Source organism: Neltuma alba, unplaced genomic scaffold (assembly GCF_004799145.2).
Source record: "Neltuma alba isolate B1F8T4 unplaced genomic scaffold, ASM479914v2 tig00012250_pilon, whole genome shotgun sequence".
In the NCBI taxonomy this organism is placed as follows: Eukaryota; Viridiplantae; Streptophyta; class Magnoliopsida; order Fabales; family Fabaceae; genus Neltuma; species Neltuma alba.
In genome coordinates, this window is record NW_021636776.1 from 160,632 (window position 1) to 180,601 (window position 19,970).

General features: G+C 36.1%; 3 protein-coding genes across 8 annotated transcripts; 1 reads left to right on the plus strand and 2 right to left on the minus strand.

Moving 5' to 3' along the window:
• Positions 1-412: 412 nt before the first annotated feature.
• Positions 413-4,004, minus strand: LOC114725390 (octanoyltransferase LIP2, mitochondrial-like). Of its 4 annotated transcripts, none has more exons than XM_028911903.1 (3): positions 3,859-4,004; positions 3,693-3,760; positions 413-1,143 (listed from the first exon to the last, which is right to left on the minus strand). In XM_028911903.1, the coding sequence occupies exons 1-3, from the start codon at positions 3,997-3,999 to the stop codon at positions 432-434; spliced, it is 921 nt and encodes a 306-aa protein (XP_028767736.1). In that variant the 5' UTR covers positions 4,000-4,004; the 3' UTR covers positions 413-431. The 4 variants fall into 4 exon arrangements, with proteins under 4 accessions (XP_028767736.1, XP_028767738.1, XP_028767739.1 ...); XM_028911905.1 differs by having other exon boundaries at positions 3,697-3,760; positions 3,859-3,875; XM_028911906.1 differs by lacking the exon at positions 3,693-3,760 and having other exon boundaries at positions 3,859-3,929.
• Positions 4,005-4,394: 390 nt separating this feature from the next.
• On the plus strand, positions 4,395-6,129 carry LOC114725392 (LIM domain-containing protein WLIM1-like). Its single transcript, XM_028911910.1, has 5 exons — positions 4,395-4,563; positions 4,714-4,810; positions 5,028-5,071; positions 5,169-5,252; positions 5,831-6,129. Exons 1-5 carry the CDS (start codon positions 4,426-4,428, stop codon positions 6,041-6,043), a joined length of 576 nt encoding a protein of 191 aa, XP_028767743.1. The 5' UTR covers positions 4,395-4,425; the 3' UTR covers positions 6,044-6,129.
• Positions 6,130-8,792: 2,663 nt separating this feature from the next.
• Positions 8,793-19,684, minus strand: LOC114725386 (centriolin). 3 transcript variants are annotated; one of them, XM_028911899.1, is made up of 18 exons: positions 19,513-19,684; positions 18,485-18,543; positions 17,585-17,678; positions 17,331-17,434; positions 17,213-17,251; positions 16,088-16,171; positions 15,924-15,985; positions 15,432-15,534; positions 13,775-13,915; positions 12,275-12,343; positions 12,130-12,186; positions 11,785-12,051; positions 11,332-11,415; positions 11,054-11,164; positions 10,614-10,684; positions 10,039-10,260; positions 9,749-9,842; positions 8,793-9,473 (listed from the first exon to the last, which is right to left on the minus strand). In XM_028911899.1, the coding sequence occupies exons 2-18, from the start codon at positions 18,485-18,487 to the stop codon at positions 9,153-9,155; spliced, it is 1,926 nt and encodes a 641-aa protein (XP_028767732.1). In that variant the 5' UTR covers positions 18,488-18,543; positions 19,513-19,684; the 3' UTR covers positions 8,793-9,152. The 3 variants fall into 3 exon arrangements, with proteins under 3 accessions (XP_028767732.1, XP_028767729.1, XP_028767730.1); XM_028911896.1 differs by having other exon boundaries at positions 17,331-17,439; XM_028911897.1 differs by lacking the exon at positions 19,513-19,684 and adding an exon at positions 19,318-19,343 and having other exon boundaries at positions 17,331-17,439.
• Between the last annotated feature and the right edge of the window lie 286 nt (positions 19,685-19,970).

Genomic DNA, 19,970 nt, shown 5'->3' on the forward strand with positions numbered 1-19,970 from the left:
AATACTGTTTCTACTGAGAAGAACATGGTCTGTGTCGGCCAGAATAAAAATGATTTTTGTTACTCTTTCCAGGAATCTTCCAAGTTCCAACCCTTTTTATATTTCAGAGGAGCTAGACAAACATTGGACAGGCTTGCTTCAACATGATGGACTAGGGTCTGGAATTTCTTTCAACGAAAAACGAGACCAGAAAAAGAGAAAGTTGTATATAATTTACTATCGTCCCTGTAAATCTCATTTCACACAGGTCGATCACATCTCTCTCTCACTCTGCTCTTTTCATCCATTATATGCTAAAAAAATTCTCACAATGTAACGTGCGTGTGTGTATATGCGTAATGGGCAATGACTTCTACTAGAAGATTTTCCCAAGAATTAAAGAAAGACAGAATAAAAGTTATAAAACCATCAATTCACAAAATAATTATATCTCATTTTGTATCATCCTTATCGGAAAGTACTGGAGTACCCTCCTTCCAGATAAGACTACTATAACCAAAATTCCTTGCAAAACAAGAAACCAGTTGCTCCTGAATTGTCTCTTCACCAGGAAGGACAAGACCTGTCTCTCTTCTCAAAGAAGTGACCTCTTTATCGGTAATTCCACAGGGAACTATGTGCCCAAAGTAGGACAGATCAGGATCCATATTAAACGCCAGCCCGTGAGAAGTGATTCCATTAGAAATCCGTACACCAATTGCGCCTATCTTCCTTTGCTCAACCCATACCCCTGTCTCACCAGCCTGTCCAGGACAAGCTTTCACACCATACAGAGCAGCAAGTTCAATCATAGTCAACTCGAGTTTCTCCACATAACTTCGAGCACCGAGTCCCATCTCACGAAGGGATATAACAGGATATAGAATGGCTTGGTGTGGACCATGAAATGTAATGTCTCCTCCCCTTTGCGTGTAATGAAGCTCAGCCCCTACCCGTTCAAGTTCAGACTGTGGAATCAATAAATTGTGATCAGTTCGTCGTTTGCCAACAGTATATGTAGGTGGATGTTGCAAGGACAGAAGAGTATCACATATCCTATGGGATTTACGATCCAAGACTAGCTTTTCCTGCAGTTTTAATGCATCCAAATAGTTCACAATTCCCAGTTTCCAGACCTCAAGACTTCGCAAAACTCTCATTCCCCTGTTGATCATGACATAATTGATTTGAACTATTAAAAAGAATTTATGTATCAGAGTCACTCAGCATGTCGAACAGTCATTCAATATGCATAATAATCAAGTCTACTTACCCCAAAAGAAAGAAAGAACAATTGAATGAAGATCAGGATCCATATTAAACTATTATTATAGCCACAAAAACCTTTTTATACAAAGTATCCCGGCCCCTATGATATTTTTAATCTTTATCTTCCTATATAATTAAGCAGAAGAAGCTTCAACGAGATAAAAACATAAAACGAACTACTTTGGTATTAGCGCTAGGTAGGATGAATAAACTTTTGACCATGCTAGTGTAAAATCCAAAATAAAATCCATTACATTACACTAGGGAAGTTTGACGAAACATTTTCCAGCCACTACTAAATGCCTGATTTGCCCTTTATAAAATTGTATTCTACATGCATTATGGCTTCAGATGCAAATGTCACTGCTACAATGTCATTGGATCCATTTTCAGTCGAATAATAACCACATCCCCAACGCCAGAAGAGTGGTCAGCAGTCAGCAGGGGTAGAGGATCAATCTCACATCAAGCATAATGAAATCTCTAATTTTCTTTCATGCAGAAATATTGATAAAAAGACAATTTTATTTAGAATATCAACTCATGATTCCAAGTAGGATAGCTTGAAATTTCCTACGCCAGCCAAAAATCTCATGAAACAACCATGAGAGCTCAGCTATCAGCTCAACAAACTACAAAGCAGGTCAGAGGTCCTTTTCTGTGGAATTTGTGTGGCTATAACTAGATGGCAATAATATGCCTACGTAGTCAACAGAATATACATGCACCCCACATTTAACTACAAACTATTCTAGACTGTCCAAAGGAAAGACTAGTCCCTTAAATGCCACTGGTGCGAAGTTTGATTCAGTCTCTACTAGTTGAGATCCCAAGCATTTACCAAGTAAATAACATGTCACACTTTAAATAATCAATGATAGAGGAAATAATAGAGATAAACAGATAAGACAACTGACAAACACCTTACCAAAACTTTGGAATATGAAAGTGCTAATATAGCTTGAAGGATAGCCATGCAAGGAACAAGGTTTACAGGTTCAAACTGAGAGTATGCTTTCACCTTGAGAACCACAGACAATCCTGACTTATATCTCATCTTTGACCCCCCCCGGGCGGCCGGGGGGGGGGGGGGGTTTCAATCACTTTCTAATAGCAGTAACTTTGTTTCATTTAACTCACAAGCAATGAATGAAAAGATCAAAAGCACAAAAAATTCTCGAGCACAAGCATTTTATGTAAGAACACCCAATGGTCGAGAACTATCATATGCAAAGCATTTCCCTACTTCCTACAACATAAATGTAGACACATATTAACAACAAAGAAAGTAAGTTTCACTGTAACATAAACCCCTAACCTAAATCATTTAGATGCATACTAACGTTCATCACAGCCAAGTGAACCTAGTTTTCATTCAACAATCACAACCTCATCTTAGGATAATCAATTTAATGTAAAAAAAATTAAACCAGGATTTCAGAGAAAAAGCATCTTGATTCTTGAGATTCTAGCAAGGACTGAAGGGCACCACTTTGACACTCACGAGTAAATATAACAAAGAGGAACAATGTCGTGTGTATCAAAACCAACAAAAAGCTACAATTATAATGCACTGGCCAGGGACTTCAATTATAAGTCTCTCCTGCAATTTATCAAGCATTTGGTGTGTGTATGAGACAATGCCATACAATGAGCACTACCCCTCAAGTCCTACTCAAAGCCATATTCATGCTTATAATCAAATCCTAATTTACATTGGACAAACCCTTTTACAAAAGTGTCTTCCCCAAATCCACATAGCATCCCCCAAGATCAAGAACACAACGAATAGCAGTTTTCTTTAAACATGAAATATGATTCAAGGTTTCCCTCTTCGTTTCGTGCCAGGAAGAAGTGATGGGCGGCCGAAAGTTTTTCTCTTCCCCACTTTCCCTTCCTAACAAGCTGGCTGAGTGATGAACACAGAAGAGGGATGGAGAGCTCCAGACTCGAGAAAGAAAACACGTGGCTATCGTTGATTACAGGAGTGAAAGAAAAAGGAGAACGACTGATGAAATTCTAGCGGACTAAATAGCCAAAATCAAAGCAGGGGGAGCTGATGCCGGGCGGTGAAACAGTAGGTAGATAGGGAGGAAGAAGAACTTCCGAGAAAGAGAACCGTGTAGGGGCGAAGCTAAAAAATGAAAAAGAAAGTTATGGATTTGGAGAAACATGGCGCTGCCCCGAGAAGAGTTGAGAATGTGATTGGATAGATTCTCAATCGAATGGTATGATTTATCTCCTTTGATTCGAGCTATTTGGAAAAAGCATATTTCTTTACAACGTTGATCCTTTAAACTATAATTTGAAAGGATTCTGGCTACCTAAGCAAGGATTTCAGTCCACATTTTGTTCCTTTGCTGTATATCAAAGGTTTCATTTTCTGAGCCCAATTTTAAAACAACCAAAAGAAGTATTAAATCTGGAAACTGTGAAAGCCACACCTACCAGTGAAAGAGTGGAAGCCTGAGTAGGCGCCACTAGAAGGTAGAGGATAGATGAAGTTCGGCGGCTGAGAACTCGAGTGTTGAAAAGAGAAGGCAAAAGAAAGCTGAGAAAAATGAAAAATCTGAGCAGAGATACAAATTGTATTCTACATGGGAGGCTTACACTTTCGAAAATTATATCTGCAATTGCTCCAGATGCAAATTTCACCACTAAGCTCCACTTGGTGAATTGCGTTATCGGGCTAGCCTCCAGCCTCCACAAGATAGATGCGATTTTGAAGAAGTAATTAAAAAAAAAATGCATTTTTATTCTAAGCACCTAAAATTGTTGGTACAGACGAATAGCGACCGAAGCAATATGATTTATTTATCACTTACAACTTGTAAAAAGAGGAGAATGTGGTGGGATTGCTTGAAAATAGACATAGAGGTTAGCTACATAAACAACTTACGATCAGCAATGTATTAATAAGTAAAATCTCTTGACCCTCGCCCGGAAATCACTGCCCACCCTCCATTAATTTTTCATTTCGCTTTTTCATCTCTCGTCCTCTGGTTTTTCTGCTTATATTAATCTGTTGGAGTCGTTCCCATAATTCCACCATTGAAGAAAAGAAAAAAGGAAGGAAAGAGAAAGAGAAGAGAAAGAAATCGTATCAAAATCTCTCTCTGTCTCTGTCTCTTTCTGAGTTGAACAAGGATCGAGGCTTCTGAGTCAGGATAAGAAGCCATGGCCAGTTTCGTAGGAACCACACAGAAGTGCACAGTCTGTGACAAAACCGCCTACCCCGTCGATCGGTTAACCGCCGACGGCCGTGTTTACCATAAGGCTTGCTTCCGATGCCACCATTGCCGGAATACCCTCAAGGTATAGTAAATAACAACTAAATATTTAAAAAATGGAAAAATTATGTATTTTCATGGGAAAAAAAAATTGATATCATGGAAAGAAAACAAATGCAATTGGTTTTGAAGCAAAGAAGGATTTGAAATTAATGATGGTGATGGTATATTGCAGCTGAGCAACTACTGTTCATTCGAAGGGGTGCTATATTGCAGACCCCATTATGATCAGCTCTACAAACGAACTGGTAGCCTTGAGAAGAGCTTTGAAGGTCATTTCATTTTATGTTATCTTAATTCAATTAGATTACTTCTATTAAAGGTCCCAGAGAATTTAATGTTTCTACAAACTTCACTTGTGAATATGAATTCTTGGGACCTTTCTGGTTCTGAATTTTTTTTTTTTTTTTTTTGGCCTGGACTAATGGGTTGTTTTCCCTAATAGATATTCCCACCTGAAAACATTTATATGCTCTCTACTAATTGCAGGAACACCCAAGATTCAAAAACCTGAAAAACAAACAGATAACGAGGTGAGTGGAGATTTCAGTGCATGCATGTGTTGAAGTTCGAAGAATTAATTCCTTTCCTTCATGTGAATTGTTTTAATTTGGTAATGACATGTAACAGAATGCAAAGATTCTCTCAAACGTGTTCTTGGGTACCAAAGACAAATGTGCAGGTTGCCAGAAGACAGTTTATCCTACCGAGAGGGTATGTATTCAACTCCCCATTTTTAGTTTGAAACAGCCAAAAATCCCGCTTGCACTGATCATAAAAAGCACAGTTACTAATAAGATTATCATATTGAAAATGTACTTGTTAGATTGATCATCAATTCAATCTTAATTACATTTGAACATTTGTCAGCATTATGTGAGGTTATTAATTACTACCTTCTATTCTTAATATAAAAACTAACTAGAGATCAGATTTAATTCTAAATATAAGAATTCAATTAATTTTGTTTTCTAAATTTATAATTTATTCTCTATATTATTCCTATTGATTATACATAAAAAAGGGTTCTTAGAGTAATTATGACTAAAAAAATACTTCACGAATATCAACTTATATTTGTTACATATAACTAGCTAAATTAACTTTTTTAACATATTCAAATTAGTTTATAATAGTTTCAAGTTTATTTACCACGCTGTAGTCCTTTATTGACATCTTTGCATGCATGGAAGACAAAAGGGGCCTCGCTTCCTCTCAGTCTCACGTCTCACTGACAAGCAATGAAACAACGGATTCATTTTTTGAAGCTAATTCGAACCTATCGCTTTCAGGTAACAGTGAATGGGACTCCATATCACAAAGGGTGCTTCAAGTGCAGCCATGGAGGCTGTACGATAACCTCAGCCAACTTCATCACTCACGAGGGAAAGCTATACTGCAAGCACCATCACGTTCAACTTTTCAAAGAAAAAGGCAATTACAGCCAGCTCGACGGCGACGCCCGAGATCGCAGCGCCAATCCTTCTTTGAAAGTCGGTGCTTAAACTCTAATTAATCGGAGTATTATTGCATCTATGGATCTGTTCTATCAACGTTGTAATCTGCCTCGTGCCTTGTTCGATTCAATACTTTTTCCCCTTTTCTCCCTTCTTTCTCTTGCCTTCCCCTCTTCACTGTTTGGATCCATTGTCAATGAGCTTTTGCATATATAGCTCACACATGGCACTGCATTTGAGGGTTTTAGGATTTAGAGTTTTATGATCATCTCTCTCCTTTGTTCTTTTTCTTACTCTCTACATTCTTGTATTTCCTTGTACTCAAAAAAAAAAAAGAGAAGAAGAAGAAAGCAATAATAATAAACTATATACTATATTACCATAATAAAGAGAAAAAATATGCAACATATACGCAGGTTGTGATAATTAAGTTTGTCAAGACAGAAAAAAACCTAGTACAAATTATTACTTTATGAAACCAGGTCAATATTTCCAGGCGTAATCTGAAGGTGACCCTGCATATTAATTGAATCACAGACCAAATTATGTACAAGAATAACCAGCCCTAAATGGGAGTTTTAGAGTGTGTTCTGTTAAGTGAGAGTAAGGCTTGACCTGTTATAGGAAACAGTAACACCCTTGTTTCAGATTTTAAAGGGCTCCAAATCTCTATGTTCATGTTCTTAGAACTCAAAAGAGTTGTGCTTTGATTATGATTTCTTGAGTTCTAACAATGATATGCTCAGAAAAAGTTTGCTTATTATTGATGAACAGGAAAACGAGGATCGTTCAGAAGGAATGGGACAGCTTCTTGATGAAGAGCAAAGTTGCAACGATGACTGTAACTCGTTATGTGAAACAGAAACCTCGTTGGTTTCGGGGAATTCTTCTCCAACTTGGCATGAAAATGCTTCTTGTTCATCTTCTCGCGAGTTTGTTTCTGAATCTGATATCGATCAGCAGCTTGCAGATGTTACTCCGATGAGTCATTCGGAGAAGGAAGGGAAGAATCGAGACCCAAAGAAAGTGCTTGAAAAGCTGAACCTTCAGCTGTTAGATAAAAATGGAAGGGAGATGCCAATAAAAGTGATATATAGGACTTCTGAGAAAAAGAAGAAGAAACCTAGAAAGGAGTCTGTCAAGGGAAGGAATGGCGAGTCTATCAAGTCATGAGAATCCTTATTCCTTAATTAGCTCAAAATTAATGTATATTGTTTAGGAAATCCTTTAAAATGATTAACTCCATATATGACAGAATGATTAAGAGAGAAAATGCTGTTCAACAAAGTTGAAGTTAAATCTTCAACATTTATGTAGTCTTTTATATTATATATAGAGAGAGAGAGAGAGAGGAAGACATGAAAGAGTGACTGTACATGGGACCTATATATTCTCTTTACATTTATTCTCTCGAATAGTTTATTATGTACAGTCAATACTACTTCTGGTCCTAATTATAAGACCCAGTTGACTTATTTGAGGAGATTAAGGAAGTAAGTTAAGTTAGTTATTTGTAATAAATAAGTGTTTTCATTCCTAAAATATCCTTGCTAATTAAATGTATTGGCTAGAACTATCATTATTAGAAGGATTATCTTGGAAAAAATGCATAAATATGAGAGACAAAATGGATTGGGGTTTTATAATTAGGACCAAACAAAAAGTCAAATGGGGTCTTATAATAAGAACCGGAGGTAGTAGTTTTTAAGAGGGAAAAGGATCCCGATTGGTTTAGATGCTGAGTTTGGGATTGCTACAGCTCAACATGCAAGAAACCAGGAAATTCATCTCTCTCAGGTCCATCCTTCTCTCAATTTTTGCCTCGGAATACACAGTAACTTGGACAAAAATCTTTTTGTGAGATTAGGGCTCCTTTGAAGGTGAAGGCTTTTGTTTGGACTGTGGTTTTTTTTTCTAGGCACACTTGTCTTTTTATTGAAGACAATTTTATTTGAAATACTGATAAATACTAAATATAGATATCCTCCTTGTATAGATTAAAACATTAGTTCACTGTGTTACAGGAAATTACCTTTTTTTTACTAAGCCTAACTCTTATTGGTTGGATTATGATTACTGAATGAAACTAACACAAATGATGAGTTTCAAACAGGGAGGGCCACTATAATATCCCAAGATGTTTGTGTGATTGTGCGTCACAAGATGGTTTTTGAGGCAAACGCTTGATTTGCATTATATGGTGATTTGGCACAGATCTGGGCACGGCCAGAGTAGTTACCACGTGTTTTTGAGTTTGAGAGGAGATGTGTGTATATGGCCAAAAGAGTAAAAAAGTGTATAACGTGGGGTTAGTGAAAAAGAATATTCGATACCCTGCTCGTGGATTTCAACTAATTTTTGGGGGATGCCCTTGTGGATTTTGCAGGGAATTGCAAGTTCTTGTGAACTGAAAATTGTATCCTTTTCTTTTTCAGGAGACTGCTCTCCATTTTTATAGTACTTCCTCCTTTAAGGTAGACCAGCTATACAGAGTACCATCTCATCCAACAGAGGATGAAGAAAAATTCACCAAAGAGAAGATTAAGAGAAATTAGGGTAAAAAAGAACCCGCATGTCAAACTGTAAAGAGGAAATGAACATCAGTTTCTCATAACTGAATTAGTTTGCATGAATTTTTAGTTTCAGCAAATTGATTCACGAAATAAACCCAAACTATCGGCCGAAAAAGAAAAACAATTGCTTGACAAGAGCCGCGAAGGTGCATTTCAACCAAGAACACAGACAAAATTTAGACAAGAACGAAAAATTGACTCAGAAGGAAAAGACGCATAGCAAAAATGCCACATCAAACTCCAGAATTACTTTTGATGCATAACATCTGAAAATACCAGAGGATTTTACAGACTATGGTAAAAGCACTCATCAGCCTTGGAGTTTTGAGCTAATATGGTAACTGACTCCTTCAAATCAGCCAATCTGTACACTGAATGTACAATGAATGAATGAAAGACGCACATAATAAATAAATTTGTACAAACATGAAACAGTATCGTTGTGATTGTCCAGCACAGCTTTCAATTTTCTCCCTTCGGAAACAAATTCCCCCAAACTCTCATCCTCCTACCTATTAATTCTACATCATCCACCCTTTCTCAGAGCAGCACCTTAAAGGGCATCGATCTATACAGAGCGGTGTTCATGCAGCTTCTATGTCAGGAACCACATTAGAATGCATTGCAGCGTCCTTTAACTTTTGAGCTGCAAATATCACAAGTTCCATCATCTCAAACCCAGCAGCCGATACAGTATCTACCTTCTCATCACCGCAGTCCTGGTTTATGTACCCCAAGTCACTGCATGTACTATCTCCGCTGACACCAACATCTTCTCCGGCTGACCAACTGATGGGTAGGGAGCTGCCAAGAGCAGTCCTTAAAAGTTTTGCCTCGTTGATCACACTGTCAAGGACTTGATAAGCACCAGATTTTGTACCTTCTGAAGTCAGCGAATCTTTGGCCTGAAAACCATATCAAAGCAACCTATATTAAGTTATCAGCATTTAAGTTAAAAAAATAAGGATAAATTTCTATTGTAGTAGACAAGTTCAACAGTAAGTTTAGTTCGTGCTACATGAATAAGAAGATATCATCAAGGAAGGATTCACAAAAGTTAAGGTGGATTCGATGAGATCAATGTTATTGCTCATGAAATAACCACATAGGCCATTATGAGGTAGCATCCACCAGCTACCTAACGGAAAAAATTGTTGCTTTTACTCATGTGATGTGATACCTTTAAAAGAGAGAGGCGAAGTCTATGAAACGAAGAAGTCAGATGATCCATGCTTTCTAAGCTTTCCTTAAGAGTAGCGACTTCAATCTTCATTCTAAGGGGAGAAAATAAAAGATAAATGAGAAAGCAAAACTATGCAAGTAATTAGAAGGATGAGAAGGCAGAGTCATTTGCCAAGGAGCGGCTTCTTCAAATGAGTCAAATTGATATGACATATGCATAGATTTCCCATACAATATCATCTAATAATACAATAAAGAAAAGCACCAAGACTAATAATTAGCACATGCCTTGCAAGGTCCATGCTGCTAGATCTCCGATGGAAAAATTTCCCTTCACTGTTAGTTTCTCTGTCAGCTTCATTTCTGCTCGCATCTAGTGGATTGATCCATCGTTTCAAATATGTTTTCTTCAGTAAGTTTCTTAATCTTCCATCCTGTTGATGAATAACCAAGTTTCTTTCTCCACTATCAACCACAGATTTTTCCTCTTTAGTCTGAGGACCAAATTTTCTGCAGGTTATTAGTTTAGATCTTTAGAGCAAAGTAAGACCATGGATGGAGAAACACTTCAGCTAGCAATAGAAACAAATAACGAGAGCTCAAAAAACAGTTTGCAGCTGGCAAAATGATTAAGAATCTAATTGTTAGAAAACAAATTAATCGTTCCCCAGTATTACTACATGAAAAGAAATTAATGCTCTCCTACAGTCTTGCTCACTGAACGTCTTATACATTGAGTCCTTGGATAAGCAGAAGAAATCAGGATTTTTTCTAATTGCAATAGAAGAAAAAAGACCTCCACATGAGATTCTACCAGCTTAAAAGTTGAAAGAGAAAATGATTCAAGGGAAAAGTAATCATACTCCCTAAGCAAATGATTCTCCTGCTTTATTTGTGCCAGTTCCATGAGAGCTTTCACCTTTTCATTGGTAACCTGGTTAAAAATATATATATATATATCGGTTAAGAAAGGAAAAATGTATACTTGCTGCCAACAAATAACTGAACTCCCTGGATCCATGTACAAGTGGTTTTTCGAAAATGGATTGCACTAAACCACAAATTAGAGACAGCATTATTATTTGTGTTTTATATTTCTTGGAGAGTATGGCAAAGATATGTTTAATAAGTAAATAGAACATGATGGATAAAGAAAATGACAATCAAACATGCAATTAACTTCCTGTTCTCAGCAAAAATTTTGCCCAGCTGCACCGTATCCTAGTTCCTAAATTCTACCAACGCCATTCTACAAGCATGTCATTGCTTAGGTGTTTGAGGCAAGGATGCCTTAGAAATTTACCTGCAGCAAGTTCCTCTGAAGTTCTTCAACTTTCTTTTGAAGAGCTAAATGCACATTTCTCTCCAGTAAGTGTCTCTCCTCTTGCTGTGATAAAAGTAATAATGCAGCCACCTGAAAAATATTGTATGGTTAACATTAATTGTGATATAACTAAAAATATGAAACACGCACTGCAATTGGTAAAGAAACTGTTAGCAAAGAAGTAAATTAATTGCAAGAGCAGACCAAGCAGATTTTTTTTTTTTTTTTTAAAAAGAGCATATTGAGAATGAGAAGACCTTTTCCTGCAATGCCTGGGATAGAGCTTCAGAGGCACCACCTTTTCCACCATGTTCTATGTTCAGCACACTAGGTTCATTACTCTGTAAAAGATGATGAAAGAATTATGCGAATTCTACAGATTGCATATTACAAGGGTCAAAAATGGTGAAACTAAGCAAGATCCAAGGTTAAACATCCTATAAACATATTGATCACAGCTGAAAAAGTATCAGAAAACTTCTAACAAGCAAGAGTGTTGTAATTGTTATGCCACCTGGATTAAGTCCTCAAAATTCTGTAAAATTTAAGTCCTCAGCATAAATATATTCTTGTTTATATTACATTTCCAGCAATTAATTACTTAGTACAATAGATGAAGTGCCACATTCAGCATCCTCATGTAGTAAACAAGCTGCAGAAAAAGATTTGAACAGCAAAAAGGGGGTCAGCATTTGCATGCAGCTTCAAACCTCATTTTCTGAGACAGGTATAGCTTGAGGGCTAATATGCACATCTCGGCATTCATGGTCTTCTGGTTCTGCTTCTGCCTCATTTTGTGGGATCAAATTTAGGTTGCCGCTCTGATCAAACTTCCTGACTCTTTCATCAATCATGCTAATTATGGATTTGATGCTCGATTCCCCATCATTAAGTAAATGTTTTATGTGATCCCTATACTGAGAATAATAACATTTCAAGTCCGATATGCTATTATTTATCATTATGTTGAAAGACATCTGCACATGAATAAGCAGGATTAGAACAGGCAAGTAGATTAAATTTGAAATAAATCTTTAAATTATAAAAGGACTCACTTGTTTCTTCTCCAGAACTTTGATTTTCTTCTTCAAATGATTTTCAATTTCCAAGCCCTAAAACACCGGAAAAGGAGAAAATATTAGAAAATTACTGAAAAAAATGTTAACAAGGAAAACATCACGAAATAAACCAGATGCTTACCACCCTTAGTTTATTTTGAAGACTATCCACAGAGTTTCTCACTCTTTCCAGCTCGTCTTCCAATGTACTCTGTCTGAGAAAAAAGTTATTCACAGTTGTCTAGAAGATAAAAAAAGACCATTAACTTTAAACTTTATAATTGGTTAAACTTTTCACTTATATGCACCCAAAAAAGGAACGTATGGAAAGTTAAAAATGCACGCTACTGGAATCTTTTGCCAACAGGAGGCCTCATGAGGAAGGAGGTACAAAATACTTAAAAAAACCTAAACATGAGAAGGAAATGAAGAGCAGAACACAAGTAAGATCAACAGGTTATTAAACCAAGTGCCAGACAGTACAGCTTCTGCTAGAGCTGCCTTCATGAGAATGTCTGCATGGTCTTACATACAATGGAAGGTGGTCCCCTGTGGCTATAATCTATGAGCTCAATGATGGATACTAATGGTTGATGATGGGGAAATAAGTGGGAACAATGAAAAGATATGATGGGGAAATAAGTGGGAACAATGAAAAGATCTTCATGGAGTAAGCGATCTTTGCACTGGTAAAAGCATAGCGAACACAATGGATTAATGAAGTTCTATCAATAAAAAGAAATGAAAGGTTAAAATTTAATGCATGGAATGGGACAAGCCAAGAGAGCCTTGCTTTGCATAAAGTGTGCGGAATGCATAGCAACAAGCTGGTCTTTGTCAGACCCAGAGAGGGTTAAGCCATGAAACTATGCTCAAGTAACAAATGTGGATCTCAAGAGGTGGTTTGCTCCATGGCTGCGAAAGAGACTTCAGGTAATAGACGGTTAGTTACAGAGCTGTTAAAAGCGGCATGGGCTTCAGACATAAGAAAACATCTTAATCACTGAGGACCTTACTGCAGACGCTTGAGCCCCAGCTATACCTAACTTGCTCTAAGTGACTGTGAAAGTAGGCTTCCCCACTAAGGCCTCTTCAGTCAAATCCTGACCAACTAGCATTGCACTGGTGGGGGGTTGGTGTCCATTGCCAAACTCAGTCTGGAAGTACTTTTACAACCGAGGTAAAGCTTCTTCTCATGCCAATGATTTACCGGTCATAAGGAAGGGCATGAGCCTGGGGTCAGAACGCATCTCAAGCTTTTCCTTGATATCTTGTTTAGCTGGCACTCCTAAGAAATCTGCTCTGGGAGGCCAGCAGACCAGAAGATTATTGGGCATTCTACTAAGGTGACCGCCAAAAGGTTAATGGGTACTCTAGAAAGTTGCTCTAGAGGGGGCTCACAAGGCATTCTCGAGAACAGGCTGACCAAGAATGCTCCTCCATCTCCTCTTGGTTACATTAAAAGAACTCAATCTTCATGCTGGACAATCCATTTGCTCCCCTTCAAGGTGAAGGTTCTCAATATGTTTTGGATTATAAAGACTTGAAAACTTAATGTAGCAACAGTCTCCATACTAAATCGCTAGCACAAAGGACATAAGGTCATATAATTTGATAATAAATTATTGTTATGATATCTTACAATGTATTTGGAGGTAGAAGTATCGTTAAAACTCCACACTTCATCTGGGTCATGCAAAAGAAATTCACATTTATCATCCCAACTTGTATCCTCAAATTCTTTCAAGGACTGTTGCCTTATCTCAAAGAATTTGTTAATAACCTGTACACTCATCAAAGATATCAGCTATTAGTAGAAAATAAATTAAAGGTACTGCAGAACAGTCAACTTAGGAAAGCAAAAGGCATAAAGGAGCCTAATTGAATACACTCATAAGATGCATGCATGCATGCATACGAAGTGCCATTAGTAATATGAGAGAACCACATCACTTAGAAGTAATTTAAATTTTGCTTCAAGAAGCGTCCCCAGAATAAGCTATCATTAACTAGAGGTTTGACAATCACAAAAACTGCTATTTAGTTTAATGAACAGCACAAGCAACGAGTAACACAAATGAAAACCAATTCAAGTTCTTTAAGCACTTAAATTCAGACAAACTAACATTTTGAATACTAGACTGGCAAAATGCAACCAGGATCCTTAAAGCTCAGATATTGATAAGAAGTTATACATCCATGTATACGAAGGCATTAAATTAATAGATAACAATAGATTAATGATTAATAAAAAATAGAAATCCTTTTTTATCAAAAAATTGTTGCAGGGATTTGAACCCGTAACCTCAAGATTTTGAGCCTACAGAAACACATATCAGAACTCAGGTTACACCCAGTTGCATGACCGTACTGCAGAGTCCTCAACATCATCTATCAAACATAACTAAAGCTAGCATATTACACTAATCTCAAGTGCCGGACACAGCTTACATCATTAAGCATAAAAAAATCACGGAAGATAAATCCAAGGCAGGCAGGCAAGCTTTGGCCAGGATACATTAGAAAGTGATTAAGATGCTATCTTTCAAACTGTTTTATGGCTCCACAAACAAACTACAATGAGGGGATTCATCTAATTAGTACATGTGACTCATTATTACTTACCTATTATCAATTTTTTCATAATAGGATTCACCCATGCCAATTTTATTTGCATGCTATCAACTCAATCCAAATATTAGCACACATTATTTCAAATTTTTCATAAGCTTAAATGAGTGTCCAATGCAATGTAATGTCCTAATTTTTGCACTTTACTATGCAGTTGTAATAGCTAAGCAATACATGTTTTTCTCCCAGTAAACTGTAATCAGTTAAACCAACAAAACTTGACGTAGAAGGTAAGAGTGAAAGTAGAAGACAACTTGGGGAAACAGAGAGAAAGAGAGAATTAGATAGCTGAATAGCACACTGATTAGTTTCAAATTCAACAATAATCTCAGGGTTTGTCCCTATGCCTATTTATATACAATTATAGACTCCCCAATCCGTAACTCTTACTACCTAACCTAACTGACTCATATTTCTTTCAATATTTACATAACACAACTTATAATCACATATTCTTAAATGTGGCAGCGAATTGTTTTATCACTTCACTATGTGAAGAGACAAACAATTTGCATAAAGAAGAAAATAGTAAATGAAGATAGCTATGAAATCTGTAGAGAAACACAGCTTTTGGGTAACCAGTCTTGCGTATCCTGAGATACCATAGGCAATGAAGGGAATAACAAAGGAAGTCCAGAGAGAAAAAGAGAAGTAAGACAGATGATTACCATCTTGAAAGTTTCATTCTGTTCCGCCAGCTTTGCCATATCAATTTGCAAATCATCATTAAGTTTCTTTAGTATAATACATTCTGAGGTAAGCTCTTCTACCCTGCGTGACATATTTCGCAAGCTGACTTTGAGTAATGACAAACAAATGATTTTATCTTAAACAAATCTTGTAACGCATATTTAAAAAATAAATAAATAAATAAAAAGTAAAACGATGGCACAAAACAGTAGTAATAATAATCACACGACATTAATATAAATTATGCAATTTTGTTTCAACATTTTCTCTTAGATCTCTTCATTTTCCCTCATTACTTCTTTGCTACGCAATTTACACAATCAGGCAACCAGGGCATCATCATCAGATTAAAAGAAACAAAAACATAATATCTTTTCTGGCCCTAAAGTAGTCCAAAATTTTCCTTCGTTTTTTACTAAATGGTCATTTATTAAAGTTAACAAGAAATCAAGTATTAGAATTGTAAATACCTCTTCTGGATGGGATTCATTAGCTGTGACATTGACTCCTCCTTTTCCTTGGCCTTTTCAGCCTGTCAGCGGCCATTTATACTCACCACATTAGGTATTACACCATATAATGCACCAAAAGAACGGAACATCATTCTCTATTGAAAAACAATAACAATTGTAACCTCCATTATTGCATGATCCCTTTCAGCAAAAGCGGCAGCTACACAACCATGGAAAAATTTAACCTGCTTCTCAGCTTCCATATTCTGGACAAAGGAATTTTCAAGTATGTCAGCAAGTCACCAAAACTTCATCTGCTTTGCACTATTACTAGCAATCTTGTGAGATGTTGTAAGAGAATATTCATGACATGTGCGATGTCTAGAGTAGTATTTTATTTTACTATTGTATGTAGTTAGGAGTTTCTATATATCAGTGTGCTGTGTTGCAATGTATTGCCTTAAATGGCAGAATATTATTCTCAAACACTGACCTTCTCATTTAGTTCATGTCATTCTATCCTTTTATTTTTAAATATATCTTATTGAATTAAAAAAAACTAAATAATAATGAATTTCATATATTTTTTAATAATCAATTTAATTTTTAATTTTTAATACGGTTAATTTGTTACAATTTGAGAATAATAAAAAGTAGCAGCAACGCAACTTCTCACATTCGCACGTCATAATGTATATTTACTTTTTAAACTAATATAGATCAATATGATACCGCATTAGATCCCACCCTACACAGATAAATATGACACATCATTATTCTTGTGAGATCTAAAACCATGAACCTCACATCACAGAAGAGCCACTCATCTACCTGACAAATTTTGAAGTCAATTTCTTAGCAGTTCAGTTCACATTCTTGTTCTTAGACTCTGATAACTAGCAAGCGTATAAAGAAGGGAACTCATTTCATCATCTTCTGCCACAAGTCAAGTGCAAAACTCATGGCTTTTAATTAAGGTTATGGTTACACTGAGGTAGTGGAAAAATGCAGTGCAATGTGACCATTGCAGACCACCTATTTAACCCATGGCAAAAGTATCTCTACCCAAAACTTCATATATAAAAATTTCACAGTAAACAATCCAAAAGCTTACAGTATTTAAATTATGGTACGTTATACAAATAAAATTTGAGACAAGGTTTCCATGCCATGTCACAAAGGCGATCTACTTTATTTATAATGACAATCCATAGCAAAGAAATGCACAAGTTTGTTTTCCATTCAAAAACTGTGTCAGAGTACATAACATATATAGAGTATTATGAAGACAGTAGAAAGAAAGAGACCTTCGCAACCTCAGCACTGTGTAGATCTGCTAGTTGACTCTGAACACAGCAAAGAAACCATGTAAACCACATCAAATGAATCATTTAAGCAACGGATAAGACAAAATAAATAACTCACTTTGATTCTGTAAGCCTCTGAAAGCTCCTCTTGTAGATTTAAATTATCTCTTGTGCACGTAGCCAATTTCTTTTTCAAGCTCTCAATCTCTTGCTCCAGTCCAGCTGTCCTAAGTAGATATGAAATTTAACAAAATTTATGTTTATTATTATTTCAATTACACCAACCCTCCAGCTAATCCCAATCATCGATAGGAGAACATTACTGGAACAAAATGTGAATAATTTTCCTAAGAACAAAGTAAAAGCATGTACCTTTGAAAATGCATTCGAGTAACCACAGCAAGATAGCCAGGCCCAGCTTGCTGCATGCATAATTGCTCAATATCTTTGCGTAATTCATCACGCTCTACAATATTGTACAGTAGGTAAGTTAAATTTGTATTAAATTTGTATAAGACATGATTATCATGCCAAATAAATAAGCAGTCAAAGTAAAAGCATGTAGTATCAGCGAGGGCATGTTGGTATGTTACGATATATACATATGTAGAAAGACTTCCAGATTAATCATTTACAGCTAAATGATAATAAATGAGGGGGGGACAGCATGATAACACGCAACATTTTGCTGGTTAACAATATCAGATCATGAGCAGTTGCTTATGACAGCAATTGAAACATCATAATGATGCTATAGTTAAACTAACAAACAGCAGTTATACTCTCTGTTAAGTGTCTATATTTCCAATACACATTAAGGTTAGAATCTATTCAACAAGTCAAAGCCTTTGCCACCACAAAGCTTCCAACTGCAACTCTGCTCATAAAAAGCCAACTTATCATAAAACCTATTTGATTTTATTTTAATACAGAACGGATTCAGATGTTGCTAGTCCATTTCAATTTAGACGGTCTTAAGCATCAAAATATGCTGATGTATTGAATAATTTTCCAGTAAAAAACAATAGAGGCTTGACGTACTGCACCTACACATATTAGCACTTGCTCAATCTCTGGCCAAAGAAGAAGGCTAAAAATCATTTAACTTGTCTCTCAACTTGGATTTCTCAACAAAATAAAATATGAACACACTAGGCATTTTTTGAACAGTGAATAGTCATATAAGTCAACATCGGTCACGTTGTCATCATAAAGCCTACAGTACATTGTAAAAACGTCAAATTAACTCAGAATTTAATAAATTGTGCATACCATGTTCCAGTTGTTGGATCTGAGCCAACAAGGACTCACTGTTCATATTCTCAGCCATTCTGTTAAAGAAAACATGTTATCACCAAACAAAATACATTAAGGACTCAATTTTAGTCAAAACACAAAGGTCAGAGTTTTACCATCATATCTCATAAACAAGAATAAGAGGAAAATATTCACATAACCAAATGAAAAGGACCAAGCATTGAGGCCGACAAGCATCTTTTTTGTTTTTAAAAAAAAAAAAACATATCAGTGGACAAGTCTACACGGTAAGGAGTTTGCTGAGCAAGAACAATACAATTTTACATCGTCTCCCATATGATAGTCACTTACATCAGCCCATAAAAATTAGATCGAGTGAGAGGGAAAACTTCACACCAAGTCTCACGAGCACTATTATGCTATATCATTATACATACAGAGACATAGAACCATATGCATATACATACATGTATAGGCACACACGCACATATGTACGTATGATTCTTAGAAAGGAAATATGGCAATCGCTATGTTCCTCGACCAAATTCTGCTCAAAAATTATGCTACTAGGCAAAATAGCAGTCTTCCGGAACAGTCAAATTCAAATAGGCATTCAAGTATTTTGTGTTTCACTTGGTTATTGTTTTAATTTCCTTCTGCATTGTATTTTAAGCTTGTTACTTTCTATTGTGTTCAAGTTGAACTGTGTGTAGATTTTTTAATGAAGCATCATCAATTGGCCGAAAAAGTCATGCATACAAATTCCATTCATTCTTCATACATACAAATTCTATTCATTCTTCATAGAACAGAAATCCAGCGTACTAGTGGAAAAAACATCTTCGCACCACGTATTTGCTGTTAAACATAATTCTCGGCTCCATTTTCCCCAAAACTAAAAGAAAGAGCAAATTATCCAACCAAAGTAAAGAAAAGAAAGATTAAGGCCCACAAACTAAGTCAAAACCATGATACAGAATCATTAACCATAAGAAGTATTATCAATACAATAATATATAATTAAGTAGTACGAAGAAGGTTACCAGAAGGTTAAAGTCGAAATCGCGGCTGGTTTCTGCTCAGAATTGCTTTCACAAGTCGAAACGAGAAGAAAAGTTCAAAAAGCAATTCGACCAATGACTATGTTACGGATGAGAAGGAAGCGTATTCCGGCAACACTGTTTGCGATCTGGAAAAGTTGGCAGACGACAAGATTCAAGCTGCAGGATACCGGAAGGGGGGAAATGACAGAGATAGCTTCAATGCGGTTTTCCCCTGTTATTACTTCATTATTTTAATTATTAATTACTAATTGACCTGAGTCGGATTAATTATACGTTCGATCCTTAATATAATACCTCATTTGATTTTTATTTTGATCCTAATTATAAGATCCCAATCCATTTTATCTCTTATATTTATGTGTTTTTTCCCAAGGTAATTCCTCTAATAATGATAGTTCTAATCAATAAACTTAATTAGTAAAGATATTTTAGGAAAA